The sequence below is a fragment of the Macaca mulatta genome, chromosome 4, assembly GCF_049350105.2.
Source record: "Macaca mulatta isolate MMU2019108-1 chromosome 4, T2T-MMU8v2.0, whole genome shotgun sequence".
NCBI lineage: Eukaryota > Metazoa > Chordata > Mammalia > Primates > Cercopithecidae > Macaca > Macaca mulatta.
Genome location: NC_133409.1, coordinates 137,876,550 through 137,903,816, shown reverse-complemented (window position 1 = coordinate 137,903,816; position 27,267 = coordinate 137,876,550). Strand labels below are relative to the sequence as shown.

General features: G+C 53.7%; 2 protein-coding genes across 38 annotated transcripts; both read left to right on the top strand.

The window, feature by feature from the left end:
- Positions 1–2,668: 2,668 nt before the first annotated feature.
- On the top strand, positions 2,669–4,057 carry MYMX (myomixer, myoblast fusion factor). Of its 2 annotated transcripts, XM_077999892.1 has the most exons (3): positions 2,761–2,792; positions 3,064–3,157; positions 3,273–3,688. In XM_077999892.1, the coding sequence occupies exon 3, from the start codon at positions 3,295–3,297 to the stop codon at positions 3,547–3,549; it is 255 nt and encodes an 84-aa protein (XP_077856018.1). In that variant the 5' UTR covers positions 2,761–2,792; positions 3,064–3,157; positions 3,273–3,294; the 3' UTR covers positions 3,550–3,688. The 2 variants fall into 2 exon arrangements, with proteins under 2 accessions (XP_077856017.1, XP_077856018.1); XM_077999891.1 differs by lacking the exon at positions 3,064–3,157 and having other exon boundaries at positions 2,669–2,792; positions 3,273–4,057.
- A 1,169-nt stretch (positions 4,058–5,226) lies between these two features.
- Positions 5,227–20,499, top strand: SLC29A1 (solute carrier family 29 member 1 (Augustine blood group)). 36 transcript variants are annotated; one of them, XM_077998582.1, is made up of 15 exons: positions 5,348–5,600; positions 11,413–11,549; positions 12,157–12,263; positions 13,303–13,382; positions 15,409–15,490; positions 15,608–15,810; positions 15,926–16,065; positions 16,366–16,500; positions 16,587–16,684; positions 16,816–16,894; positions 17,379–17,476; positions 18,346–18,454; positions 18,691–18,776; positions 19,153–19,352; positions 19,764–20,499. In XM_077998582.1, the coding sequence occupies exons 4-15, from the start codon at positions 13,354–13,356 to the stop codon at positions 19,873–19,875; spliced, it is 1,371 nt and encodes a 456-aa protein (XP_077854708.1). In that variant the 5' UTR covers positions 5,348–5,600; positions 11,413–11,549; positions 12,157–12,263; positions 13,303–13,353; the 3' UTR covers positions 19,876–20,499.
- Positions 20,500–27,267: the final 6,768 nt, after the last annotated feature.

The following is a 27,267-nucleotide window of genomic DNA, read 5'->3' as shown; positions in this document are numbered from 1 at the left end:
GGCATCTGCCACATCGAAGAAGCTCCAGACACATTTGAACGTCTGAAGGAACAAACTTGGGACACACCATCTTTAAGAACTTAACACTCACCAGGAGGGTCCACGGCTTCATTCTTGAAGTCAGTGAAACCAAGAACCCACCATTTCCAGACACAGTAGTACTAGTTACTGATGAGGTCAAGGTGGGGAGGATCACTTGGGCCTAGGAGTTTGAGGTTGCAGTGAGCTATGATGGCTCCACTGGGCAGTACACCAAGACCCTGTCCAAATAAAATTATACTATGAGAAAGCACATATTTTCAGAAATAAAATGATGCATTTATAGATTTGTCAATCTGCAGAATGCTGCTGTAACAGTTTGTGACTGCTTACTTCCTATTTTTACTAGAAATTAAGGTTACTAAGGGTTAAGAATTTTAAGTATATGTAGTTAAAACTAGAAATTGTAAGAGAAACTTTGCATGCAAAATACAAAAGAAAAGTAACGCATACTTTTGGTTAAGAAACTTATAAAGCATAAGAATTTTGGGGGGGTAAAGGAAGATACGAATTTTGTCTAGTTTGGAGGTTATTTAAGGTTGTTTCAGAATGAAAGAAGGAAATGGGAGGTGCAAGAGGAAAGGGAAGGCATTGCTCAGTGAGAGCAAAGCTATACCTAGATAGGAGAAATAAGTTCTGGTGTTCTGCACATCAAGGTGACTATAGTTAATACAATGTATTATATATTTCAAGACAACTAAAAAACGCTTTTTTTTTTTTTTTGTGGACATGAAGTCTCACTCTGTTGACCAGGCTAGAGTGCAGTGGTGTGATCTGTGCTCACTGCAACTTCTGCCTCCCAGGTTCAAGCAATTTTTGTGTCTAAGCCTCCTGCATAGCTGGGATTTCAGGCACACGCCACCATGTCCAGGGAGGTAGGGGTGTGTGTGTGTGTAGTAGAGAAGGGGTTTTGCCATGTTATCCAGACTGGTCTTGAACTCCTGACCTCAAGTGATCCAGCCCACCTCCTCCTCCCAAAGTACTGGGATTACCCATGCGAGCCATCGTGCCTACTCTAGAATTTCTTTTTAGAGACAGGGTTTTGCTATGTTGGTCGGGCTAGATTTGAACTTCTGGGTTTAGGCAATCCTCCTGCCTCAGTTTCCCAGGTAACTGAGACTATAGGCATGTAGCACTATGCCTGGCTAGAAGAGAGGATTTGAAATATCTACTGGGTATGGTGGATCATGCCTGTAATTCCAGCACTTTGAGAGGCCGAGGCGGGAGGATCACTTGGGCTCAGGAGTTCAAGACCAGCCTGGGTAACATGACCAAACATGTCTCTACTGAAAATACAAAAATTAGCTGGCGTAGTGGCATGCATCTGTAGTGGCTACTGGGGAGGCTGAGGTGGAAGGATCAGCTGAACCCAGGAGGCTGAGGCTGTAGTGAGCCATGATCATGCCACTGCACTCCAGCCTGGGTGACAGAGTGAGACCGTGTCTCAATAAATAAATAAATAAAAATTTTAAAAAGTAAATACTGTCACTACAAAAAAATAAATATTTGAGGAGATATATAAGCCAATTATTCTGATCTGATTATTCCATAATGTATACATGTATTGAAGTATTACTTTGTATCCCATAAATATAAACAATTATCAATGAAAATTTAAAAACCTGAATGGATATAGAACATTGGGAGAAAGAATTTTGTATAGTCAAATTGACTAAAATTGAATGAATTTATTTAAAAGGTTTTACAAATTAGCCTTAATGTAAAAAAATACACTTATGCAAAACTAGAATTTGGGTTTGGTGGCTCATGCCTGTAATCTCATCCATTTGGGAAGCTGGGCAGGAGGATCAACTGAGGCCAGAAGTTCCAGACCAGCCCTGAGCAACATAGTGAGAACTTGTCTCTACAAAAAAAAAAAAAAAAAATTGACTGGGCATGCATGCACCTATAGTTCCAGCTACTGGGGAGACTGAAATGGGAGGATGGCTTGGGTCCTAGTCTCCCTGTCCCGGCCACTCTGAGCATGCCTGGTGTTCAGGTGTGTGTGTGGGCTGTAGACTTACTGCTTCTGAGGTTTAGGCAAGCGGGTCTCTCATATTGTCCTGTTCCAGTTACTCCTTCCAGTTACTCCTACTTACTGAGGCTACAGCGGAGAGGACTGGAGCACAAAAGAGTCAACATTCTTAAGGAAACACAATTAGAAAGTGCAGCCTGGGCTGGGCGTGGTGGCTCAGGCCTATAATCCCAGCACTTTGAGAGATCGAAGCAGGTGGATCACTTGAGCTCGGGTGTTCGAGACCAGCCTGACCAACATGGTGAAACTCCGTCTCTACTAAAAATACAAAAAAATTAGCCTGGCATGATGGCACACTCCTATAATCCCAGCTACTTGGGAGGCTGAGGTAGGAGAATGGCTTGAACCCAGGAGGCAGAGGTTGCAGTGAGCCGAGATCCCGCCATTGCACTCTAGCCTGAGCAAAAAGAGCAAAACTCCATCTCAAAAAAAAAAAAAAAAAAAAGTGCAATCTGGGTTCCAACTCCGCAGGAAATCCTGCATATGTTCCCTGCCCTCTCCTCCCCCTAGACTGGAAGTGGGGGCCAGCCCAGCTGCCCGCTCCCCTCAATATACCAGGTGCTAGAACACAGCTGTTTCTTCCTCGTTCCCCAACCCAGGCAGGCTGTAATTGGTGGGGCAGAGCAGGGCGGGGCTACCCCCGTGTTGAATCCACTGGGGCTATCTCCACTCCAGGCAAATCCAGCCAGAGACTGATTCTGAGCAGCAGTTCTGCCTGGTGAGAGCTGCCATGGATTGGTGGAGATAGGGGACTGGGAGGTCAGGAAGTGTCAGGTCCGGGTGGATCAGGAGCCCCAAAAGAAAAATTAGAATTGCCTGGAGAAGAACTCCTGCTAGACTGAGGGAGAAGGGTTAGGGAATTCCAGGGGCATGGAGGCTGTGGAAGAGGAGGGGGTGACTAGAGGAAGGGAGAGGCCAGGGAGCAATAGGAATGCCTGGAGCTGGAAATGGCAAGCTGTACGTTTTGGTTTACTCTTTCCTTGGTGCAGTCTCCCTGTCTGTGCTATGGTGAGAACTTTCCTGCCTTAGCTGCCTTGCCAAGAGAAAGGGCTTCATGAAAGCAAAAACGACCTGCAAATTGAGGTCAGGAGCAGGAAGGTGTAAACTGAAGGGAGAGGGACCTCCTGCCCACCCCATGTCCTTGCCAGGTGAGGTGGAAGCAGGACATGCAAGCCTAAAGTCTGTGTTGTCTTCCCAGGCACTGATTCACTGGCCCTGCCATGCCCGCGCCACTGTTCCCACTGCTGCTTCGGTTGCTGCTGTCCCGTCTGCTGCTGCCTGTCGCCCGCCTGGCCCGCCAGTACCTCCTGCCCCTGCTGCGCCGATTGGCCCGCCGCCTGGGCTCCCAGGACATGCGAGAGGCTTTGCTGGGCTGTCTGCTGTTCATTCTCAGCCAGCGACACTCGCCAGACGCTGGGGAGGCCTCAAGAGTGGACCGCCTGGAGAGGAGGGAGAGGTTAGGCCCCCAGAAGTGAGGCCACGAGTCCTGGCAGCAGCTGAATCCACAAAATGCTTTCTTCTGGAGTAGGATAATCCTGGCACCAGCACTGACCGAAGCCTGCCCAGTGGACAGAAGATATAGTGAGGGTTGTGCATGAGATGGATCTGCCACAGACATGCCTCTCCACTCCCAACAGAAATGTCTTTCTGGAAGAATGCCTTGCATCTAGCATGAAATCGATCATTGCCCCTCTGTCCTCCAGGAGTTCCTCCCAAAGACCACTCCTAATCACCTCTGGCCTCAGGTGGGAGGGGAACTAACACCCACCCACCCCTGCTGTCCCTGCAAATGAGAACATCAAGGTTCCCAATGCTTAACTGAGGGACAAGTGACAATTTAGCAGAGAGGAAAGATTTGAATCCAGACTGTCTTCCAGACTCAGGACCTACCTTAAAATAATATCTGAGTTCCCTATGGAGGCAGACCTGCCTGCACAGCCCAGCACTCAGCAAGTGCTCAATAAATATTTGATTTGAATTATTTCCATGCCTTTGAAAGTCTAATCACCCAGACTGTTGCCCTGCAAAACAGTTTAACCTGGCCTGGCAGCTGGTGGGGGTGGGGGAGAGGAGAGATGGACAATTGTACAAGGGTTTATTTTGCTACCTATTCCATTGTGGTTTCAGTCCTCACAGCCTGGACGTTGTTTCCCCCTGCTTAGTTTCGGTCAGTATGTCACACTGTGACCCAGAAATGGCTTGAGTCTAGGAGGAAGTTTGCCTGGCTAGCGAACAGTAGGGAGGAAAATGTCCTCCAGCGAGTTTGAGGACTTCTCAGCTAGTGGTGGTGAGAAGAGGGGTGATACGTTTGCTAAGAGACTGGGTGGGAGGCCACCCAGGGAGGCAGTGCAGAAATCCATCCCCTTGAGGGTCATCCCACCCTTGAAGAGACTAGGGGTGGGTGACTGGCCTTAAGAACTGACTTCATCATTTCCTTCTCCCTAGTGGGAGGCCCCTGAGGGGTCAAATAAGAGTTAGACCCAGAAGAGTCAATCAACATGCTTAAGGAAACAGAAAGTACAGTCTGGGCTGGGCGCTGTGGCTCACGCCTGTAATCCCAGCACTTTGGGAGGCCTAGGCAGGCAGATCACCTGAGGTTGGGAGTACGAGACCTGCCTGACCACCATAGAGAAACCCCGTCTCTAGTAAAAATACAAAATTAGCTGGGCGTAGTGGCATATGCCTGTAATCCCAGCTCCTCCAGAGGCTGAGGCAGGAGAATCGCTTGAGTCTGGGAGGCGGAGGTTGCAGTGAGCCGAGATCGCCCCATTGCACTCCAGCCTGGACAACAAGAGCGAAACTCCGTCTTAAGGAAAAAAAAAAAAAAAAGATACATTTGCATCCCAGCCTCCGGATAATTTGTTTATTGTTTCCAGGCAATAATCCTCTCTCTCTGGGTGAATGTTGGGCTCTATCTAGGTTCAGAGGATAGTCAGGAGTACAGGACCCTGTCGGGATTCCAGTCGCCTCTCCACACCAGTCAGAAGGCTTGGTTGGGGAAGAAGTGAGCCCTGAGCTGTGTGCCCCACTCCCAGCCCTGCGGGGCTTTCTGCCAGCCGCACGCCGTCCCTCCCCACCACCCCATCGGCTTCCTTCGGGAGTCTTCAAAGCCAGTGCACGTGCTCCCAGGTCTCAGGGAGGCGACCTAGGGGGAGGGGTAGAGAGAAGGGAGTCCGAGACCCTGGGCCCCTAACCCCGTCCCTTTCCGAAGCCTCAGGTGCCCAAAGGCGCCGGCAGCCAGTCAGGCCCGACGGGCCCCTCCCACTGAGTCGGCTCTGCTTTCCCCGCCCCCGAGCCGTGAGGACTGGACAGAGCCGGCTGCGGAGCTCTGGGCGGGCGCTGGGGTCGCCTGTTGCAGCCTCTCTTCCGCCCGGCGGCCCGCACCGGTCAAGCCCGGCGCGGGCGGCGCTCTCCAGCCGTGGCTATGGCCCCAGCCCCGAGGTGAGGAGGGAGAGAACTAGGGGCCCGCAGGCCTGGGAATTTCCGTCCCCCGCAAGTCCGGATGCCCGCTCCACAGTCTCAGCAGGTGCGCTGGGCGGGGCCGGGGGATCTGGGGGTGGGGGCGAGGTCTGCGCTGTTCCCACGCTGCCCGGTGGGACAGGGGGCCAGTAGGGGAACCTGCTGGGCTACAGCGTCTTAGGGGAGTCTGAATCTTTGGTTTCTGGATGCGGGGCCACTTTTCTGGGACTTCAACGGCCGTTATTAGATGACTGCCTCCCCAAACTCCCCAACCACTTACAGATGCCCCAGGAACATAGGGTAGGGGGAAGAGGTGTGGAAAATTAGGCTAGAAGACCAGCCCAGACCTAGCTGAACAAAGAATTAAGTCTTCTTGAACCCCGAGCCAGTACCCGCACCTGTCTTTACTTAAAAATTTTTGATGTTTTATTCACCATGGAGTCTTTAAAAACAAAACAAAAACAAAAACCGAGTCTCGCTCTGTTGTTCAGGCTGGAGGGCAGTGGTGTGATCACAGCTTACTGCAGCCTCGACCTCATGGACTCAAGTCATCCTCCAGACATCCTCCCACCTCAGCCTCCCAAAGTGCCGGGACCACAGGCATGTGTCAACATGCTTGGCTAGTTTGTTTGTTTTTTTTTTTTTTAAAGAGATAGAGTCTCCCTACTATGCCCAGGCTGGTCTTGAACTCCTAAGCTCAAGTGATTCTTCTACCTTGGCCTCCCAAAGTGCTGGGATGACAGTGTGAGCCACTGCACTTGGCATCATGGAATCTTGATTTGTAGACATTGCATTAAAACTTATTTTGGTAAGGGCCGGGCGTGGTGGCTCATGCCTGTAATCCCAGTGCTTTGGGAGGCTGAGGCGGGCGGATCACAAGGTCAGGAGTTCGAGACCAGCCTGATCAATGTGGTGAAACCCTGTCTCTACTTAAAAAAAAAAAAAAAACAATTAGCTGGGCATGGTGGCACACGCCTGTAATCCCAGCTACTCAGGAGGCTGAGGCAGGAGAATCTTTTGAACCCAGGAGGTGGAGGTTGCAGTGAGCTGAGATCACACCACTGCACTCCAGCCTGGGTGACAGAGTGAGACTCTGTCTCAAAGGAAAAAACAAAAAAAACAAAAAAAAAAAACTTATTTTGGTTACATTAAAATTTATCTTTTTTTTTTGACAAGGTCTTGCTCTGTTGCCCAGGCTGGAGTGCAATGGCAGGATGATGGCTCACTGCAGCCTCGATCTCCTGGGCTCTAGTGAACCTCCCGCCTCAGCCTCTGGAGTAGCTGGAACCACAGGCTCGAGCCACCATGCCTGGCTAATTTATTTTAATTTTTTTGTAGAGATGGGGTCTCACTATGTTGCCCAGGCTGGTCTTGAACTCCTGGGCTCAAGTGATCCACCTCGGCCTCCCAGAGTGCTGAGATTTCAGGCATGAGCCACTGCTCTTGGCCTAAAATTTATCTTGATTAATGAGGTTTTTGGCTCCCCCTTACATTTTACACCCCTGGCAAGTGCCTTACTGGCCTCTCCCTAGTCCCAGCCCTGTCACAAGGGCCATGGAGATATAGTCACAAACACAACTGAGAACATAGACAGTCATGAGACATGTGCTGGTTACCAACCCCCAGGCCAAACAAACACACTTTCAGCAAACATAGATGACTTGTTGGTGACAGCTGAGAGGACACAGGCCTGGGGAGAGAGAGGACTGTGTGTGAGGTGGTAAGTCATGCTTGGGGCCTGCCAAGTGGGGGAGGGAGTCTGGGGCAAGCCACCGTCCCATATAGGGTGGTGGATAAGGTGGAGAGTAGGGGTGCAGCAGGACCAACCCTTCCCACCCCACCCCTTCGACAGGGACCTGAGGGAGCTCGGGGAGGGAGAGAGGCCAGAAGACCAGGCAGAGACTGAAGAGAGCTGGCAAGGTTTGGCTAGAAAAACTCCAGGCAAGGCCTGTGTGAGTTGGGGCTCCCCAGGCTGTCCAGCAGGGGGCCCTGGCACCCAGCAACCTCCTCTGCTTGGGAGGTGGCTACAGAGGGGTGTGGGTGCTGGCTAGGGGCCCAGCAGGATGGATGCCAGATGGACTTCTCTCCAACAATAACAGCACTGGCTGTTGCCGTCCGCCTAGCCAGCAGGGCCCCAGCGCGGGTGGGGAGAGGAACCAGCCTTCCCCAGTCTGGCCTGAGACCCTCACCACTTCCCTCCAGTTTTCTTCCACCTCCAGTCCCCTTTGTACACAATTGCAGCCACTGGCCACCAGCCTTGCCATGCCTGGCAGATCTTCTGACCACTAGCCCTGCCACCCCCACAGACCCAGAGACCAGGAAAGGAGGGTGGGGAGCGAGGAAGGGGGCCAAGGCAGAGGGGAGAGGAGGGCTCGGAGAGGAAGAGAGAGAGACTGGACAAACATGAGGGTGGGAATTAGGGGGTTGTGGACAGACATGAAGCCACTCTCAAGTCACGGAGCAGTGCCTAGAAAAACACCACCCAAACCCATCTTCCTGCCCTCTGGTTAGGGCTGGCGGGGATGTGGGGGATGGGTGGGGTGGGTGAGGGTTGGGAAGGGATATGTGTGTCATCTCTGTGGGGCATGGAAACACAAGGCTGGGGACACCCATTCTGGAGTAGCTTGGGGAGAGCCACTGACCCTAAGTAGAAAAGCCACCTCTCTCCTTAGGGCCCTGTCTGTTTCTCTGGGGACAGGATAGGACTACCTTATCCCTGTGATGTGAGGTACTGCCAATTGTTAATCAGTGTCTGTGGCTTCTCTAGGGGACAAGCCCTTCGGGTCAGTGGGCATGGGGTGAGCAGCGTGGGTTGGATTTTCTCCTCAGGACCTTTCCAGCCTTAGGATCACGCTCTAGCACTGAGTGCTGCTGGAAGGGCAGGGAGTGCACCCCACCCCACCCCATTTATTGCTCAACCAAAGAGAGGGCCTCCCTCCCCCTCCCTTGGAGGGACTTGCTGGACCACCCCTCAGCACGCCCACACCTTCCTCCTCAGCTAGTGGAGGACGTGATCAGCAAGGCTTCCGCCTCTCAGGACGGCTGGGACAATAGGATTCACTCAGGATGTCAGGCTGTTCCTGGCTTTTTCTCTTCCCATTCCCAGCTGTGCCTCAGTTTTCCAAAGTGCTGGATTTAGAAAGGGTGAATTATGAGGGAGTTGGAGGGTTGTGCCCCTGTCCCCCTCCGCGCGCACACACAAGCACAGGCAGAGGCACATACCCCCTCCAAGTCAAAGTTGTGGGTGGTGTGGTGTTTGCGCGTCTGTGGCTGGGACTGGATGTGTCAGGGATGGGGAAACCATCATGCTGGTCACAGAAAATGGGAGGTGGGGACAGAAGCAGTTTTGAAGGAAAATAAGAGGGGGACTGAAAGAAAGAAGGGGGCGTTGAAAGGGAGGGCGCTGGGAGGAAAAAGGTGCAGTGTGGAGGAAGCGCGGCGTGGGCGGGGCTGGGGAAGAGATAACGGAACATCTGAGGTGGAGTGGGCCGTAGGGCGTCGGGGCCGTTCTGAGTAGCGGGTGTGTAAATGGAACAGTCCCGAGATAGATTTTATGGGAGTCTGCTCAGGTCCTTAATGTGTGGCTGTACCCTCCAGCCCCATGTGCCCCACACGAAGGACAACCTTGGTGTGGCAGGGCCCAAAGAGGTCCTGTCTACCGAAATAACACCACCAGGCGGCCCTGGGGGCGCAGGGGCTCGGTGTGGGACCGCAGAGCGCGCGGAGTCGCCGTGGGGTGGCGGGGCGGGCCGGGGGCGGGGCCGCGGGCTCGCGGGTGTAGGGAGGGAGGTGGCAGTGGGCTCAGGGCGGGGCGGGCCCAGCAGAGGGCGGGTTTGAATGTGCCCCGGCGGGCGCGGGAAGCTGCAGGAAGAGCGCGCGGTTCTCAGCGCGGGAGCACTGCTTCTCAGGCAGGTGCTGCCCGGGGCCGAGGACTGGGGACCGCCAGGGCAGAAGACGCCGCTGCCCGCTTGCCACGGAGGGCAGGGAGGCCGGGTCTGACGGCTCCGCAGCCCGGAGAAGGATCGCCGGGTGGGGCCCCAGTGCGGAGCGTGCGGAGACGCGCAGCACGTGGCGCGCACGGGCCAGGGAGCCAGAGGATCCTGCCGGGACCGGGACCCGAGCTGGGCTGGACAGCTTGTCTCCCGGGCCTGAAACAGACTGCGGTCACGTTGACCTCCGTAAGGGGCAGGCGAGTGGACGGGTGATCCCGATCGATCTGGTCGGTAACAGGGAGGGGCCGTGCCGCCGACTGCGCTGGCGGAGGGGAATGGGGATGGGGATGGAGGCTCGCGAGCGGAGGTGCGGGGCTGTCTCTTTAACCTGGGTCTTTTACTGGCTAAAGTCGTATCCCTGGCGTCTCCTTCCAGCGCACGTCCTCATTTACTGGTTTACTGTCAGAGTGTATGAGAGGGCGAAGACACACACTCCTCGGCTTTGCTTACCAGGAGAGAGCAGTCGTAGGTCAAGGCTGGCTCCAACCCTGCCCTCACACCTCTAGGGGTCTCTCTCCAGCCCCGTTGTCGTCCTTTTGCCTACTCCTCTCGGTGGCCTCCAGACCCTTCAACTTTCCTCCTGCTTGTGTTAGCTCCCCATGCCAGGATGTGTGTGATGGGGCGGGGCTGAGGTGCCTGACACTCAAGTCAGGCTGGGAATGATCTTGGTCTCCACCTCATTTTTCCCTTTAGTTGGATCAGAGTTCCCCCCCACCTCCCAGTCTACAGGGCTAGCTGAGAAGCAGCTTTTATACCTCTCTCCATTCCAAAAGGAGCTTGAACATTTAATTTGGATTCTAGCTCCTCCACTCACCAGCTCTGTGACCTCAGGCAAGTTACTCAACCTCTCTGAACTTCAGCTGGCCCAATCTATTCAGTGCTAGTACTAGCTTATGGGTGGTTGTGAGGAAAAGACGAGAGATCTGCAGATAGTGGCTGGCCCCATATGAGATCCTGGGAGTGGAGAATTGCAGGAGAGGTGTTGGGAGTCTGGAGGCAGGGAGGTACTCAATTTGGTGGCTGCTTTCAGGGGCCCACCTCAGCAGGCCAAGGCATAGTTGGAGGGACACCGGATGCTCTGAGCTGGTATCAGATCCCTGTTTGCTGCTGGGCAAAGGCAGACGAGCAAAACACGAAGGCTGGCCAGCTGAATGTTAGGATATGGGCAGGAGGAGAGGGCTGCCCGTGGTGGAGTTGAATTGTGCCCAAGACTGGAATGGGAACTCCTGAGAACAGAGAGAGCAGGGGTGTAGCTGGGGGATAGGGAAGAAATAAATACTTCTTCTCTAAGCCCAAGCCAGTTTTACCCAGGAAAACAGGAGCTATTCTCCCCACCCCAGGCCTCCATCTGCTTTGAAGTTGCACCTGCCCTTTACTTCCAGGAATCTTGCCTGTGGGGTGGAGTACAGGGTATGCGGGTATGAGGTAAGAACCTAAAGGAAGAGTCCTTACTACCGAATAGAAAACCTGAGACCTAGGCAGGGTGCGGTGGCTCATGCCTGTAATCCCAGCCACTTTGGGAAGCCAAGGTGGGTGAATCACCTGAGGTCGGGAGTTCCAAACCAGCCTGGTCAACATGGTGAAACCCCGTCTCTACTAAAAATACAGAAATCAGCCAGGCGTGGTGGCAGGAGCCTGTATTCCCAGCTACTCAGGAGGCTGAGGCAGGAGAATCACTTGAACCTGGGAGGCAGAATTTGCAGTGAGCCAAGATTGTGCCATTGCACTCCAACCTGGGCAACAGGAGCAAAAACTCCATCTCAAAAAAAGGAAAAAGAAAACCTGAGACCTGAGCCTTTCCCCCACCCCCACCCCCACCCCAGTAATGCCCTCTTGCCTTCATCTCCCTAGAAAATGTATTTTTTTTTTTTTTTTTTTTTGAGACAGAGTCTCGCTGTGTCTCCCAGGCTGGAGTGCAGTGGCGTGATCTCGGCTCACTGCAAGCTCCGCCTCCCGGGTTCACGCCATTCTCCCGCCTCAGCCTCCCAAGTAGCTGAGACTACAGGCGCCCGCCACCACGCCCGGTTAGTTTTTTGTATTTTTAGTAGAGACGGGGTTTCACCATGTTAGCCAGGATAGTCTCGATCTCCTGACCTCGTGATCCACCCGCCTCGGCCTCCCAAAGTGCTGGGATTACAGGCTTGAGCCACCGCGCCCGGCCCCTAGAAAATGTAAATATGGTTATTCACCACTCTGGTGCCTAGGACAGTGCCTGGCTAGCATGCAGAGGTCCTCAGTAAATATTTGTTGAAGGGGTGATTGCAGGAATCCTTCTGCCTCCATCTGGAGGTGTGGGCTGAGGGGCCGAGGAGGACCTCGGAGAGCTTGGAGTTTCCCCAGCGAGGGTTGAGAGGAGCTACAGGGAACTGGGAGAGCCCATAGAATGTCTCATGGTGCCCAGCTGCTACTGTTTGTCTGAGTGGGCCCTGGAGCAATGCTGCACCTGTGAGAGCTCCCCTGCTGAGACTCCCTGTTCTCTTATCTCCCAAGCGACAGGGGTGGCTTTTTATCTCCTGGGTGTGCTTCTGCTTCTTTGCTTGCAAGCCTTCTCAGAATGGGGCCCCAGGAAGCCTGAGGGACTCTCTCCTGATATGCCCTGTGCCACCTTTTTCATTCTGGATCCGCACCCAGGAGCCCGTGGACAAGGCCCATTGCCTGAGCCTGAACTAGGAGCACCTCCTAGGGACTGCCCAGGCTCGCTCTGCTCTGACCCTTCCACTGGCCAGTCTGGGCACCTGGTAAGTGCCCAGAAAGGGAGGGAGGGGAAGCTGTCCTTTCACCCCAAACAGCAAGGCCTGGGCCCAGCTAGGCCTGAGTGTGGGGGATGTGTCAGTGCACATCTGCCTGGCTTAACATGCCATCCAATGGGAAAAGTGTTGAATCGGGTGGTGCCGGGGGTCTTCCCCTACACAAATAGGGAGCAGGAGAGGGACGCTGAGGGAGAAGGATAGGAGCTTTGGGATCCACACCTCCAATCTTCTTTACAAGGTCACTCTCAGAAAGGGGAAGAGGACAGGAGCCTGTGACAGAGGAACTAAGGGAGGACTAGGTGACCCTAGGGTCAGGAGGTGGGAGGAGGAAGGGCTGTACCCCCACATCCATTATGAAATATTTTCCTGGAAAACCAGCCAGCAACTAGGAAGCTCCTGGGCAGTGGCTGGAAAGAAAGCCCCACTCTAGCCATGAATCCAGGGGCTTCCCAGGGAGGGTGGAGAGACCAGACTTGTGGAGAGGGGCCTGGGGAGCCTCTGGTTTGGCCTCAGCCATCATCGCCGTTGTCTCAGCTGCTGCAGATCTGCCTGCTCTGTGTCCTTCCTCCTCCTCCTCCCCCGACCTCTTTGCTGTGTCTCCTCCATTTGTCTCCCTCCTTCCCTTGTCATCACTGTCCCTGACCCCTCTCGTCCTCTTCCCTGCCTTCTTTGACTGTCTTTCCCTCCCTCCCATCATCTTTCCTCCTCCTTCCCTCCTGCTCTCCACCCTCCTGTTTCCCAGCTTATAAACTGCTTCGGCTGCTGGATAAAAATAGCGGTGGCAGCGGCCAGGCCGGGAGCCAGGTAGAGTCTGAGCAGGCAGGGGGGCCGTGCAGGACTGGCCTGCTGGGCCAGGGGGCTGGGTGGGGGTCAAGTTGAGTGGTCCTGAGGGCAGGGTACAGAGGGGGTCTTAGTGGACCTCCTCGACTGGCCTGTTTTGTCAGCCCTGCCCCCTCTCCCCCTAAGAGCCTGAGGAGGCCTGTGGCAGGGCCAAGACAGGGCCTTACACTGTTCCTGCCCCCAGCAGGCCCCTGAGGGAGGGAGCTGTCAGCCAGGCAAAACCGAGAACATCATCGCCATGACAACCAGTCACCAGCCTCAGGACAGGTAAGGGGTAGGGGGCTGGGCTGTGGATCCAGGGAATGGGTTTTCAGGGATCTGGGTGCGGTGTCCTTTGGAATTGGGGGTTGCCACTGCTGGCTGGCCTTCTAGCCAGGTAGCTATGAGTCAGGTCTGCATCAGGGGCGGAGACCCCTTGTGCCTTGGCTGGGTGCTGGCTGGGGGGTCTGCGGGAAGGGCAGGGTGCGTGGGCAGCAGTCCCTCCCTGGCGTGTCTGTGTTTCCACTGTTGCTTTCCAGTCAGCGGCTTCTGGCTCCTCCCGCCACCACTGTGGGGAGATACTTGCCTCACCCCTCCTTCCAATGCACATCTGGCAGAACTGCCCTTGGGCCTCTGCCTTAGATGACCTGGCCCACCCTGGTTCTTGATCTGATCTTCTCAATTCCCCGCCTCTGGAGCCTGTGAATTCCCAATCAAGTTAGACTTGCAGTTATGACTGTGAATATGTATTTTGGAAGAAGAGGCTGTAGCTTAATTCAATTTCTTAAAGGGATCTGGGACCCAAGAAGGCTGAGGAAGTGATGCCTGAGATCCAAAGCTCCTTCAAAGCATCAGGCTCTGTCCTTCCCTCCAGCTGAGGCCCCAGAAACCCATCACGTCTGCCCTACCCATCTCATCTCCCTCCTGTGCCAAAGGCTATGAAACTAGGCCACTTGTGCCTGTGGGAGCTTTGAGCATGTAGCTTAATGTCTCTGGGACTGTTTTCCAACCTGTAAAATAGAACTAAAAGTATCTACTTCCCAGGAAGTGGATCTAGAAGTAAGGGAATTTAAGGAGGCATGGCAGTAAGTCCAGGCCCCAGGGTGCTTCCCTGCCTCCTGTGTTTCATTCCCAGGCTGCCTGCCCAGTCTATCCCCACCTCTGCTCTCCTGGGCAGTTCCCTGAAGCCCTCGCTGTCTCCATTTGCCTCATTGCACAGCTCAGTCATTTCACAGCGCCCCCTGCCCCGATCCTCTCTCCTTTGTGACTTCGGGAGTTTTTCCTTCCACTCTGGGCCTCCGAACCAAGCCTTTAGCTTCTCCAAGGGAAGCGTGTATATGAGGGGGTTGGGGGACTGCAGTTGCATTAACTTAGACGTGCTCACGTGGGGCACTCACCACTCCATCCCTGTGTGAGGCCTGCCAGCCGTCCAGGCTCCTGCACTCTGGCCAGGCCTGTCTTCTCACTGCCTTGGGCTTTATCCCTGCCATCTCTGAACAGAGCTGGTGTTGGCTCTGGGGAGGGTGTGCAGACCCAACGGGAGATCTGCATGGGCTGGGCTGGGGTTACTCAGCTTTCAGGCAAGGCCTACCTGGGAGAAGCTGGCCTGACCCGGAAGGGCCTTGAAGTATAGGGCCTGGGGCATTTCCCTGGCCAAAGGAGGGCAGCCCTTATTTATACCCTGAGGCCCAGATGATCTCCAGTGGCCCCATACCTCCTGGCCTGCCCTGGGTGGTATGAACTACAAAGTTCTGTTTGGCCAGGAAGAAAACAGCTCTAAGGCCCTCTCTTCACAGCGGCCCTGAGGCACCCCGCCCGCCTGCCCCTGTAGGTTCAGAATAGTATGGGAGTTTCTCAACCTCAGAATCCTCTCTGGGGAGCAACACAGTCCCTGACCAGACAGCATAATTACTTCCAGCCTGCCTGGTGGGGGTGGAAGACACTTGCTGCTTGCTTTCTCACTCATCCACCCGCCCTCAGCCCTTCGGCAGGATTTCTAAAACCATCTCCGGATGTGTGGGTCACACTGGTTCCCAGCCTGCAGAGTCCCCCAGGCCTTCCAGGACTGATAACTATGGTCCTGTCAGCCATGCCATTCAGTCCTATGACCCTGACCCCCTCCCCACCCCGAATTCCAACAAGCCGTGTACCCTTTTCTCCCCCCACACCCGTAAGAGGACACATGCAAATGGACACAAACACAGATGCCCTGGGACCTAGAGAGACTGAGGATGGACAGGGGCTTCCCTGGGGCTCATCGTGGAATGGGGCAGGATGGTGCGTCACTTGGCCCCTCTTTCCTCCTCCATTGCAGATACAAAGCTGTCTGGCTTATCTTCTTCATGCTGGGTCTGGGAACGCTGCTCCCATGGAATTTTTTCATGACGGCCACTCAGGTGAGGCCAGAGGGACTGGGCTCCATGGGGCATTGCCCACTGTGCCTGCAGGATGTGACTCTGTGCTGGTAGGCACAGGGAGAGAGATTTCAACACTCCTCTCTGCAACTCCTGCAGTATTTCACAAACCGCCTGGACATGTCCCAGAATGTGTCCTTGGTCACTGCTGAACTGAGCAAGGACGCCCAGGCGTCAGCCGCCCCTGCAGCACCCTTGCCTGAGCGGAACTCTCTCAGTGTCATCTTCAACAATGTCATGACCCTATGTGCCATGCTGCCCCTGCTGTTATTCACCTACCTCAACTCCTTCCTGCATCAGAGGTGAGTGCCCACCCCCTCCCCAGCCCCCAGCCTGACCCTCACTGTGTCTTGCACCCCCTTGGCTGAGCCCCAGCTTTGCCCACTTGTTTCTGCCACCCTTGGCCTCTCCCGGCAGGATCCCTCAGTCCATACGGATCCTGGGCAGCCTGGTGGCCATCCTGCTGGTGTTTCTGATCACTGCCATCCTGGTGAAGGTGCAGCTGGATGCTCTGCCCTTCTTTGTCATCACCATGATCAAGATCGTACTCATTAACTGTAAGCTGGGCCAGGAGGGGGCCTGTGGGAGGAGGGGTGCCCAACTACTCCCACTCTTTTTTCAGACCCACTGTTAGCCAGAGAGAAGCCCAGCCTCTGCCTGAAGGGAGTGGATGCTGTGAGCAGTTGGGATTCAGAGGCCTGAGTGGGCCTGGACCAGGGCTGGGAGGGGGCAGAGAGAAGGGCAGCTCAGCCTCAAGGCCCACCGAGAGTAAAGTAGGAATCACAGGGACCTGTCTTCTTGGGCACCCCCAACCGCCAACCCTAGCTCCCCTGCTCATGCCCACCCTGTTTCCCCAGCGTTTGGTGCCATCCTGCAGGGCAGCCTGTTTGGTCTGGCTGGCCTCCTGCCTGCCAGCTACACGGCCCCCATCATGAGTGGCCAGGGCCTAGCAGGCTTCTTTGCCTCCGTGGCCATGATCTGCGCTATTGCCAGTAAGTCCGGCTGTCTACCTGCCCAGTGCCCTGGTGTGGTGGGGAGAAGGGATGGGGCCTATCTCTGATCACTGACACCACCCCAGGTGGCTCGGAGCTATCAGAAAGTGCCTTTGGCTACTTTATCACAGCCTGTGCTGTTATCATTTTGACCATCATCTGTTACCTGGGCCTGCCCCGCCTGGTGAGTAAATGGAGGGGGCTGGGGTTTGGGGTATACAGGTCTGGGGTGTTCTAAGGACAAAACCTGAAGGAGGCTGGGATTCTGGAGATTCTGCCTGTGAATCCACCTCCCCCGTCTCCCTTACTTGATAGGAATTCTACCGCTACTACCAGCAGCTCAAGCTCGAAGGACCCGGGGAGCAGGAGACCAAGTTGGACCTCATTAGCAAAGGTCTGAAGAGACTGAGGAAGCTGGGGTGGAGGATGGTATACCAGGCTGGGGAGAGCACGAGCAAAGAGAACAAAGATGAGTGCACTGTGTTAGCTAGCAGCCCTGAGCCAGAGGAGGACCGAAGGACTGGGGTGGGGAGAGGAAGACAATAGGAAATAAGGGCCGGCAATTATAAAATGGGGGCAGATCCTGGATGACCTTGAACGCCTGAGGTGTTTGGACTAAAGGCAGTGGGAAGCAATTTCAGATTCCTCAGTGAGGAATAACATGACCTGAGGCTCCTGGGAGAGGCCAGGCCCCCGGGACTTGAGCTGTAGGGATTTGGAGGCGAGGTCTGGTTTAGGGTTAGGGTGCGGCTGGGACTGGTTTGGGACTGGTTAAGGAGGCGTCTACTTTCTAGTGATCCCAGCCCTTTTGGGAAATGTTTGTGTTGTCTTCTGTTGCTCTGTCCTCCCCACAACTTGGAGATTCTTCCACCCCGCAGGAGAGGAGCCAAGAGCAGGCAAAGAGGAGTCTGGAGTTTCAGTTTCCAACTCTCAGCCCACCAACGAAAGCCACTCTATCAAAGCCATCCTGAAAAATGTATGTAGGGAAGGTTATCCTACCTTCTACCTCTTGTCCTTTCTCTCCTCCTTTTGCTCCCTCCCTCTGCCACCCATCTCCTCCCTTTCTGACCTGAGAGTGGTCACTCCTGGATTCTTTTTTTTTTTTTTTTTTTTTTTTTTTGAGATGGAGTCTCGCTCTGTCACCCAGGCTGGAGTGCAGTGGCCGGATCTCAGCTCACTGCAAGCTCTGCCTCCCGGGTTTACGCCATTCTCCTGCCTCAGCCTCCCGAGTAGCTGGGACTACAGGCGCCTGCCACCTCGCCCGGCTAATTTTTTGTATTTTTTAGTAGAGACGGGGTTTCACCGTGTTAGCCAGGATGGTCTCGATCTCCTGACCTCGTGATCCGCCAGTCTCGGCCTCCCAAAGTGCTGGGATTACAGGCTTGAGCCACCGCGCCCGGCTCTTCCTGGATTCTTTTGTGTGTGCGTGTGTGCCCCCCATGTGTGCATGCCAGGGGTGGGGTTCGTGGTTCCTTTTTTTTTTTTTTTTTCTGAGACAAGAGTTTCATTCTTGTTGCCCAGGCAGGAGTGCAATGGCACAATCTCCACTCACTGTAACCTCTATCTCCCGAGTTCAAGTGATTCTCCTGCCTCAGCCTCCCAAGTTGCTGAGATTACAGGCATATGCCACCATACGCAGCTAATTTTTTGTATTTAGTAGAGACGGGGTTTCACCAGGTCAAGCTGGTGTCAAACTCCTGACCTCAGGTGATCTACCCACCTTGGCCTCCCGAAGTGCTGGGATTACAGGCGTGAGCCACCGTGTCCGGCCCGGATCCGTGGTTCTTTAATGCACAGCCACCATGAAGACACAGGCACCTGGGTGACTCTACCCCTTCTATCTAGATCTCAGTCCTGGCTTTCTCTGTCTGCTTCATCTTCACTATCACCATTGGGATGTTTCCAGCCGTGACTGTTGAGGTCAAGTCCAGCATTGCAGGCAGCAGCACCTGGGGTGAGGAGGCCACAGGTTCCCAGGATGGGAACAGACAGGATCTTGAGCTGGGCTGGAAGTAGGGAAGAGAGGGAGCCTGGGTCACCTTCTCCCCATTTCCTGGGTCCATTTGCCCTTCCCTGGGCTGGAAGCATCTTCTCCATTTTACTGTTGGGGAAGCTGAGGCCCAGTGAAGGTTAGGCTTGCTATACCTGCCTCTGTGAGCCTGATAACCACCCATTCGTCTCCTCTTCCAGAACGTTACTTCATTCCTGTGTCCTGTTTCTTGACTTTCAATATCTTTGACTGGTTGGGCCGGAGCCTCACAGCTGTATTCATGTGGGTAAGTGGAGGAAGAGGGCCCCAGGCCCCTGTGGGAAGTAAGAGTCCAGCCTGGACCCAGAGAGGGAACCCAAGAAAGTATGGTAGTAAGGGGACCATTTGTTTTAAAGTCGAGGCATAATTTATGTATAGTTAAGTACAAGTCTTAAGTGTACAACTTAATGAATATATATATATGCATACCTGCCCAGATCGAGATATAGAATATTTCCAGCATTCCAGAAGGTTCCACCATGCCCCTTTCAAGAGTAACCCCCTAAGGCGAACCAGGCTTTGAGGTTTCAGTTCAGGTCCTGAGAGGCCCCAGATGGATCCTTGGGGGCCTGGTTGTGCCCTGGGGTGGTGGCCTGGGCTGAGGCCCTGCCTGGTGCCCACAGCCCGGGAAGGACAGCCGCTGGCTGCCAAGCCTGGTGCTGGCCCGGCTGGTGTTTGTGCCGCTGCTGCTGCTGTGCAACATCAAGCCCCGCCACTACCTGACTGTGGTCTTCGAGCACGATGCCTGGTTCATCTTCTTCATGGCCGCCTTTGCCTTCTCCAACGGCTACCTCGCCAGCCTCTGCATGTGCTTCGGGCCCAAGTGAGTAGGGCTGGCAGGGAACTTGGTGGCATCAGACAGGATCTAGAGTTCCAGTAGGGGACACTCAGTAGAGGGAGGGCAAAAGGAGAGTCCCTGCTCCCAGAGCTGAAAGGAGAGATGGCTCAGGAGGGGCTCCTAGGCTGAGGGGATAGTGACTGTAGTGGAGGTGGGTGTCCAGGCTTACTTGGGTGTAGGTGGAGACGGGCTCGCAGGAAAGAGTGAAAGACAACCCCACCATACACATTCCCTCAAGGAGGAGAAGCCAGGTTGGGGTTAGGCAGCTAGGATGGGTTGATCAGCAGAATGAGGTTCGACAGTCATGTCACCCCACCCCACCCCTCCTTCCAGCCAGAGGCTCTGGGCTGGGGTACAGCCATTCTGAGGTAGCCGTGCCCTTCCTTCCCCACTTAGGAAAGTGAAGCCGGCTGAGGCGGAGACCGCAGGAGCCATCATGGCCTTCTTCCTGTGTCTGGGTCTGGCACTGGGGGCTGTTTTCTCCTTCCTGTTCCGGGCGATTGTGTGACAAAGGATGGATGGACAGAAGGACTGCCTGCCTCCCTCCCTGTCTGCCTTCTGCCCTTCCTTCTGCCAGGCGTGAGCCTCACTGGTCTGGAGGTTTTTCTTCTAACTGACTTCTGCTTTTCACAGCGTGTGCTGGGCCCAGATCTCCAGGCCCTGGAGAGGGAGCCTTTGGACAGACAGTGGGGACATTGTGGGCTTGGGGCTCAGAGTGGAGGGACGGGGTGTAGCCTCGGCATCTGCTTGAGTTTCTCCACTCTTGGCTCTGACTGATCCCTGCTTGTGCAGGCCAGCGGAGGCTCTTGGGCTTGGAGAACACGTGTGTCTCTGTGTGTGTGTCTGTGTGTCTGTGTCAGTGTCTGCCAGACTGTCCGCCTGTCCCGGGGTGGCTAGGAGCTGGGTCTGACCGTTGTATGGTTTGACCTGATATACCCCCTCCCTCCGTTCTCCTCTGCGCCGCCTCCTCTGTGTTCTCTCCATGTCCCCCTCCCAGCTCCCCATGCCCAGTTCCTACCCATCATGTACCCTGTACAGTTGCCACGTTACTGCCTTTTTAAAAAATATATTTGACAGAAACCAGGTGCCTTCAGAGGCTCTCTGATTCAAATAAAGCTTTCTTGTTTTTTTCTCCTTGGCTCCCTGTGTCCTCCAGCCGTGGCTTCATGCCCTGGAGTGGGTAGAGGGCTGGCAGCCTGAGTCCGGGAGATGAGCATGACCCAGCTGGGCCCTGGCCAGGACTGGACCTGGGTCCAAGGGCCCGAGGGTGGGGATGGGGGGTGGGTAGTCCTCCTGGCCTCAGAGGGGCTGCAATGCCCCCTGCTGGGGCCATAGGGGAGGGACAGGCCTAGAACCAGAACACCAAGACTATTAGCCAAGACAGAGAGAACAGGTTTTTCTTTGCTTCATAGGACAGAGGATGGAGATAGCTCCCCATCTTTCCTTTGTCTTCACTGCCACCCCCTCCACTCTGTCCCCAGCCCCAGCAATGAACTCTACAAAACTGGCCAGCTCCTGGCCGCACTCCCACACCACCAGGCAGGAAGAGGCTGAGGCCTGAGGGTTCTCCCCTACCTGGCAACCAGCCCTGACATCAAAGCTCAGCCTGCCAGACTTCCTGGGGAACAAGGGGCCTGTGTGTCCACACAGTGAAACCAACCCTCCCCTTCTCAACCCAAACTCTGGCCTAGGGAGGAGTGGGTTGATATGGAACTATGAGAGTGTCTCAGTGGAGAGGGCCCTGCCACTGGGACTCCCATCTCAAGAATGACCTCCTGACTGGAAGTGGGACCAGAGCTCTGGCCACAGTGCAGCACCCCTGCAATTTGCACCCCCTACCCTCCCACGAGTCTCAGACTCCTCCCAGAAAGCAGGAGACATTCCTGAATTCTGAGTGCGGGCTGCTGCTCACTCAGCCCCGGCCGGCGGATGGCTACAGAGTTGGCACCTTTGTCAGTCCTTCCTTTCTCACTGGAGTTTAATTTAATTGAGAACTTCAGGCCTCATTAAGGGCTGTTAGCACATTTTTAAGGCTCTTTGATGAGCTCTGAAGCCCTAATGGAGTAGCTAAGTATACCAGGGCACTGGGAACTGAAGTTCATATGCTATTAATCATTTGTCAGACCAGAGTATTTATCTGAGGTGCTGGAAAACAAGGCATTCCTTTTGGATCAGGTTCAAAAGCTGAGGGGTTCCCTGAGTATCCTTCCCCCAGTCTGCAGTGCTGTTTGGCAGTAAGTCAAGCTGAACGTACAAACCTGAGCTCTTTCTTGTCCTCAGTCCTCTCATTGTACCCAAGCCCCAAAGAGCCCTATGGGTTTCCTTCCTCAGCACCAGCAGTGCCTCAGAATTCTGTATTTCTTCCTAAGGTTGCTTCACCACCTCCTGCCTGACCCATTGGGACTTCCAGGTCTCTTCCAGTCCATTCCACACATGGCCACAAGAATAATCTGAAAGCGAATCTAGCAGGTGCTGCTTGCTCTCTGGAGCATGCGTCTGTGTCCTGAGTGTTTTCTGATCCTCCACCACCGACAGCCAGTTTGTGCAATTTCTTTGCACCTCAGAGCTTTCATAATGTTGTGACTTCTATCTTGTTCTTATCTTACTCCAGCTACCACTGTCATGTTTTTGAGCTTAGGGTGTACTTTTTACTCCTATTTTGGCTTTTCAAGCTATGTCATACCTGCCTCCCAGAGGTACTTGGAAAATGTTGGCTTGATGGCACGTGCCTTATCCCAAGGCAGAATTCATCTCCACAGTCCTCACATGCCCCACTCCAGCCATGTGGTAGCAGGCCTTGCTTGTGACCCTGGGATAGAGGTGGGGATGCTAAGTAGGTTCCTCTCAACCCCAGCACTGATTTGAAAGGAAAAACTAGGATACAGTTCCTTTCTCCCTTCCTGTACTTAAATTGATGTTGAAGGAAATTACTAGAGTATTTTCTCCCCAAAATTTTAAAACAAATGCTAAAAAATGTCAGTCTCTTCCATTCTCCTGACCTCAGTGTTTTCACAGGTAAACCTGGAGGGGGTGAGGAGGTTAGGAAAAGCAGCTCCTAGGCCTCCTGCCCACTCAGCTGCAGGGATGGCTCCCGACCCCAAGTGGGTGCTCGCAGGCCCTACCCTTTGGGGAGCAGGGGTCTCTTCTGGGTCCTCCACCTTCCTGCTAGCACCTTGCTGCCTGTAAAGTAGAGAGGGCTGAGCATGAAAATCCACCAGATATCCCTGGCTGCCCTGACTTGCTGCTGGTCATCACCTTCCTTCCATGTCACATTTCTGCTCAAAACAGTCAATATTTCAACTGCTGTCCCTGGAGTGGTTGCCATTGCAACACAGGAATGTCCCTCTTATTTAATCTTTTATGATGAAATGTTGGGGCTTTAAACAGTTGAAAAGCTAAGAGCCGTAGTAATCAACCATCCTGGAAAATAGAAATGAAGCCTTAGGTATAATCCATGAGTCAGAATGTATCTGTTTATCTATTCTTTGAGGTGAATATGGAAATACCATGGTGGAGGCAATATAAAGCCAGGGCTGGGAAAGCGTTTGACAAAAGAACCCCAGTTAAGTTTTTGTTTTTACTTTTTTTGGTTTTGGGGGGTGGGATGGCATTTCACTCTTGTTGCCCAGACTGGAGTGCAATGGCACAATCTCAGCTCACCGCAACCTCCGCCTCCTAGGTTCAAGCAATTCTCCTGCCTCAGCCTCCCAAGTAGCTGGGATTACAGGCATGCATCACCACGCCTGGCTAATTTTGTATTTTTAGTAGAGATGGGGTTGTACCATGTTGGTCAGCCTTGTCTCAAACTGCCGACCTCAGGTAATCCTCCTGCCTTGGCCTCCGAAAGTGCTGGGATTACAGGCGTGAGCCATCGTGCCTGGCTAAAGTGTTTTTGGTTTTTTTTGAGATGGAGTATTGCTCTGTCACCCAGGCTGGAGTGCAGTAGCATGATCTTGTCCTCGCCAAGATCTACTACAGGCTCCACCTCCTGAGTAGCTGTGATTACAGACACGTACCACCACGTCTGGCTATGTTTTGTATTTTTAGTAGACACGGGGTTTCACCATCTTGGCCAAGCTGGTCTCGAACTCCTGACCTCGTGATCTGCTCACCTCTGCCTCCCAAAGTGCTGGGATTACAGGTGTGACCGCACCCGGCCCCCAGTTAAAGTTTAACTAGAGTTAAACTATGACAGTAATTCAAAATGGATGTAAACAGAAAAATGCAGTCACCTTAAGGAAATAGGCCTGTTTGTCCAGCAAGCCCTGCCTGGAAGCCAAGTCTTCACACACAGGAAGAGTGGCAGTCCGCAGGTCAGCCAGCAGATCTGACTCAGAGGCCAGGTTGTTAGTGTCCCCCCAAACCCTTGGGGACCAACTGTTTCCTGGGCAGGTTGGCACTAAGGGTGGAAATGGGCAGAGCCCAACTCCGCCTGGCCCCAACCTCATCAGTGGCCCTGTGTCCGGCCTGGACTCCTCTGGCTCATCTCAGTATGACCTGGCTTCCTGCGTAGATGCTCCCAGGGAGAGGACGTGCCCACTCAGAGTCTTCTGCATCCTTGGCAGTCCTGGTGCTCGCTGGAAGTGAGCAAGTTGGCGTTCTGGCACCAGACTGCAGGGTGACTGCTAAATGTGAGTCAGCAGGGCGCCACGAAGGCCTCTGTCCTCTCTCCTGGGCTTGCCCCGTACCAGCTGTGATCCCGGATTAGTCACTCCTCCCCTAGGCCCCGCCTCCTCGTCCTTACAAGGATATGACATATGTATTGACTTAAGTAAATTAAGCGTGCGGGAGAGCACGGATGCAGGAGGTGAGGTCCCCAGAGCTACGTGGTGTCATCACTTATCAGGATGAGCCTCAGGACGGCCCTCCCCGCACCGCACGTTCCCCCACCTAGCCTATTCCAGGCTGCTTCCCACCTGCGTTCATTCCCCTCCCCCGTATCTCCAGTCCCCGGAAGCTTCGAGACCCAAGCCTCACTTCCCCTACTCCAGATATTTCCAGCGTGAACTACCACGCGGGTCCCTAAACCCCGCGGACAGCGGAGAACCATGGGGCTGGGGACGGCGAGAGGGGCGACGGGGACCAGGCCCCTGCCCCATCCCGCCGCGAGAAGCGGAGCCGGTGAGGTCACCCGGTCCGCGCGCCCCCTGGCGGGCGCACAGCGCCACTGCTCTGCGCTTCTGCGTCCTGGCGGGTGGGTGACCAGACTGCGTGTCAGACCCACGCCACTGCCCCGTGTCCGGGTGACCTTGAGCCAGGCTTGTTCCGTCGCAGCGCCACTCATCTGTAAGGCAGGGATAGTCACACTTGCCCTGACAACCGCGTGGGTCGTGAAACTTGTTATTCACTGAACTAGTGAATAACAACGTTACTTGGGCCAGCCACCCCTGTACTCACTGTCTTACATGGCCTTATCTGATTTGCCAATAACCCTGTAAAGTGATGACTATTGCTATGCTCATTTTACTCCAGAAAACTGAATCTGAAAGGTTAAAGGATGGAAAAATATTCTGTAAGCTGCAAAGCACTAGGTAAATATATTTCTCTCTCTTCTCTCTCTCTCTTCTCCCCTTACGAGAGTTCCCAGTCAGTGAAGGGAACAGAAAAATACAAGGCATCATGTGGCACCATAATGCAAATGTGGTCCACCTTCCTCCCTTATTTTGGACACAAGACAACTCTTGTCTTCTCTTCTCACGTCCTCGGGGAATCCCAAGAATCCTGGGACATTGACTTCTCATATAATCTCACCCAGGTGAAACCAGCAAAGTCCCTCCTGATGTCTAACCTCAGCCCCTCCTGGGTGTGAGCTCCTCTCCACCCAGCAGCACTATCACAGTCCTACCATTCCATCAGCTGGGTGGGGTGGCAGTGAGTCCAGTGAATGGCCCAGAAATCCAGCCCATTGAAACCTACATGCTGAAAAGGAATGACTTCATTTTGGGACAGGCCAGGTGGCAGGCAAAACAGTTAAGTAGATCAGGGTTGTTTGTGGTGCCACCTGCCCCCTGCACTTTCCACTGGCTATAATCTGCTCTGGGATGAACTGATTTGGGGTTAAGTTTTACCTTCTTAGTCAAAAGGGGCCTGGGACACTGAACAATGCCCAAGACAAAAAGGGATGCCTAGTGGGCATGATGACAGAAGGAGGACAGACATTTTGGAATAGGCTGACAATGGTAGCAAGGTAGGACTTAGTCACACCCCTTAGGCCACTGATAAATCCTTAAAAAGTGAGACATAGTTGTATGTGTATTAATAGAGCAGGTTATAAATGTCTGATTTACAATTCAGGAGTGTCTTAGACCACAATTTCTGGCCCTTTTCTCACTGCACTCCCTTAAGTGATTTTTGTCCTTGCACATGATTTCACCCATCAGCATGATGCCTAGATCTAAGACTGCAACCCAGGCCTCTCCTACATACCCCTCTGCCTACTAGACATCTTTCCTTGGTGCCCTGCAACATGCTTAAAGCAGACCTCCAACCTAGAGTGGTCCTCTATCCCTGCTTTCCCCCTAAGCCCCTATGTTCTAGCATTCTTCCTCAGACAAGGCTTATACTCCTCCTCTTCCCCACCCCTGACTGGTCTAGAGAGACCTTCAGCCTCTCTCTTCTCCAAGCTATGTCCTGTGCAGCCTTCAAGTAGGTTATATTTTTCTTGAATAAAGGGCTGCACTCTAGCCTGGGCGACAGAGTGAGACACTGTCTCAAAAAAGGAAAGAGAAAAAAAGTCTCAAATACAAAAGCATGCAAGCAGTTTTTTATGTGTTTGTTTTGAACAACACAATTAACAGGTTTGATTTAATAGATTTAACCTGGCTGAGCACAGTGGCCCACGCCTGTAATCCCAGCACTTTGGGAGGCCGAGGCGGACGGATCACCTGAGGCCAGGAGTTTGAGACCAGCCTGACCAACATGGAGAAACCCTGTCTCTACTAAAAATACAAAATTAGCTGGGTGTGGTGGTGCATGGCTGTAATCCCAGCTACTCGGGAGGCTGAGGCAGGAGAATCGCTTGAACCTGGGAGGTGGAGGTTGTGGTGAGCTGAGATTGTGCTATTGCACTCCAGCCTGGGCAACAAGAGCAAAACTCCATCTCGAAAAAAAAAAAAGATTTAACCTAACAACTAGGTTTTTTTTGTTTGTTTGTTTTTTCTCAAGCACATATGGAGCATTTAGAGATATTAACCACCTTCTAAAGTTACAAACGAAGTCTCAAATACAGGCCCAGCACGGTGGCTCATGCCTGTGATCACAGCACTTTGGGAGGCCGACGCTGGCAGATCACTTGAACCCAGGCATTTGAGACCAGTCTAGACAACATGGCAAAATCCCATCTCTACAAAAAAATATTAAACAATCAGCCAGGGCCAGTGACACATGCCTGTAGTTCCAGCTACTTGGGAGGCTGAGGTGGGAGGATTGCTTGAGCCCAGGAGGTTGAGGCTGCAGTGGGCCATCAGCTGGCCACTGCACTCCAGCATGGGCGACAGAGTGAGACTCCGCCTCAAAAAAGAAAGAGAGAAAAAAAAAAGTCTCAAATACAAAAGAGCCAGTAACATACATACCACATTGTATGTCTACAACATAATTAAAGGGTATATAAGAAATAATTGAAAATGCCGGGTGTGGTGGCTCACGCCTGTAATCCCAGCACTTTGGGAGGCTGAGGCGGGTGGATCACAAGGTCAGGAGATGGAGACCATCCTGGCTAACACGATGAAACCCCGTCTCTACTAAAAATGCAAAAAATTAGCCAGGCGTGGTGGCGGGCGCCTGTAGTCCCAGCCACTCGGGAGGCTGAGGCAGGAGAATGGCGTGAACCCGGGAAGCGGAGCTTGCAGTGAGCCGAGATCGTGCCATTGCACTCCAGCCCAGGCGACAAGAGCGAGACTCC

What these genes read in the sequence shown, in the direction of transcription:
- MYMX (XM_077999891.1), top strand. Translation starts at nt 3,295, where the DNA reads ATGCCCGCGCCACTGTTCCCACTGCTGCTTCGGTTGCTGCTGTCCCGT.
- SLC29A1 (XM_077998572.1), top strand. Translation starts at nt 12,117, where the DNA reads ATGCCCTGTGCCACCTTTTTCATTCTGGATCCGCACCCAGGAGCCCGT. An exon ending in CATGATCTGCGCTATTGCCA is followed by an intron (nt 16,501 to 16,586) that starts GTAAGTCCGGCT and finishes ACACCACCCCAG; the next exon opens with GTGGCTCGGAGCTATCAGAA. An exon ending in TCACAGCTGTATTCATGTGG is followed by an intron (nt 18,777 to 19,152) that starts GTAAGTGGAGGA and finishes TGGTGCCCACAG; the next exon opens with CCCGGGAAGGACAGCCGCTG.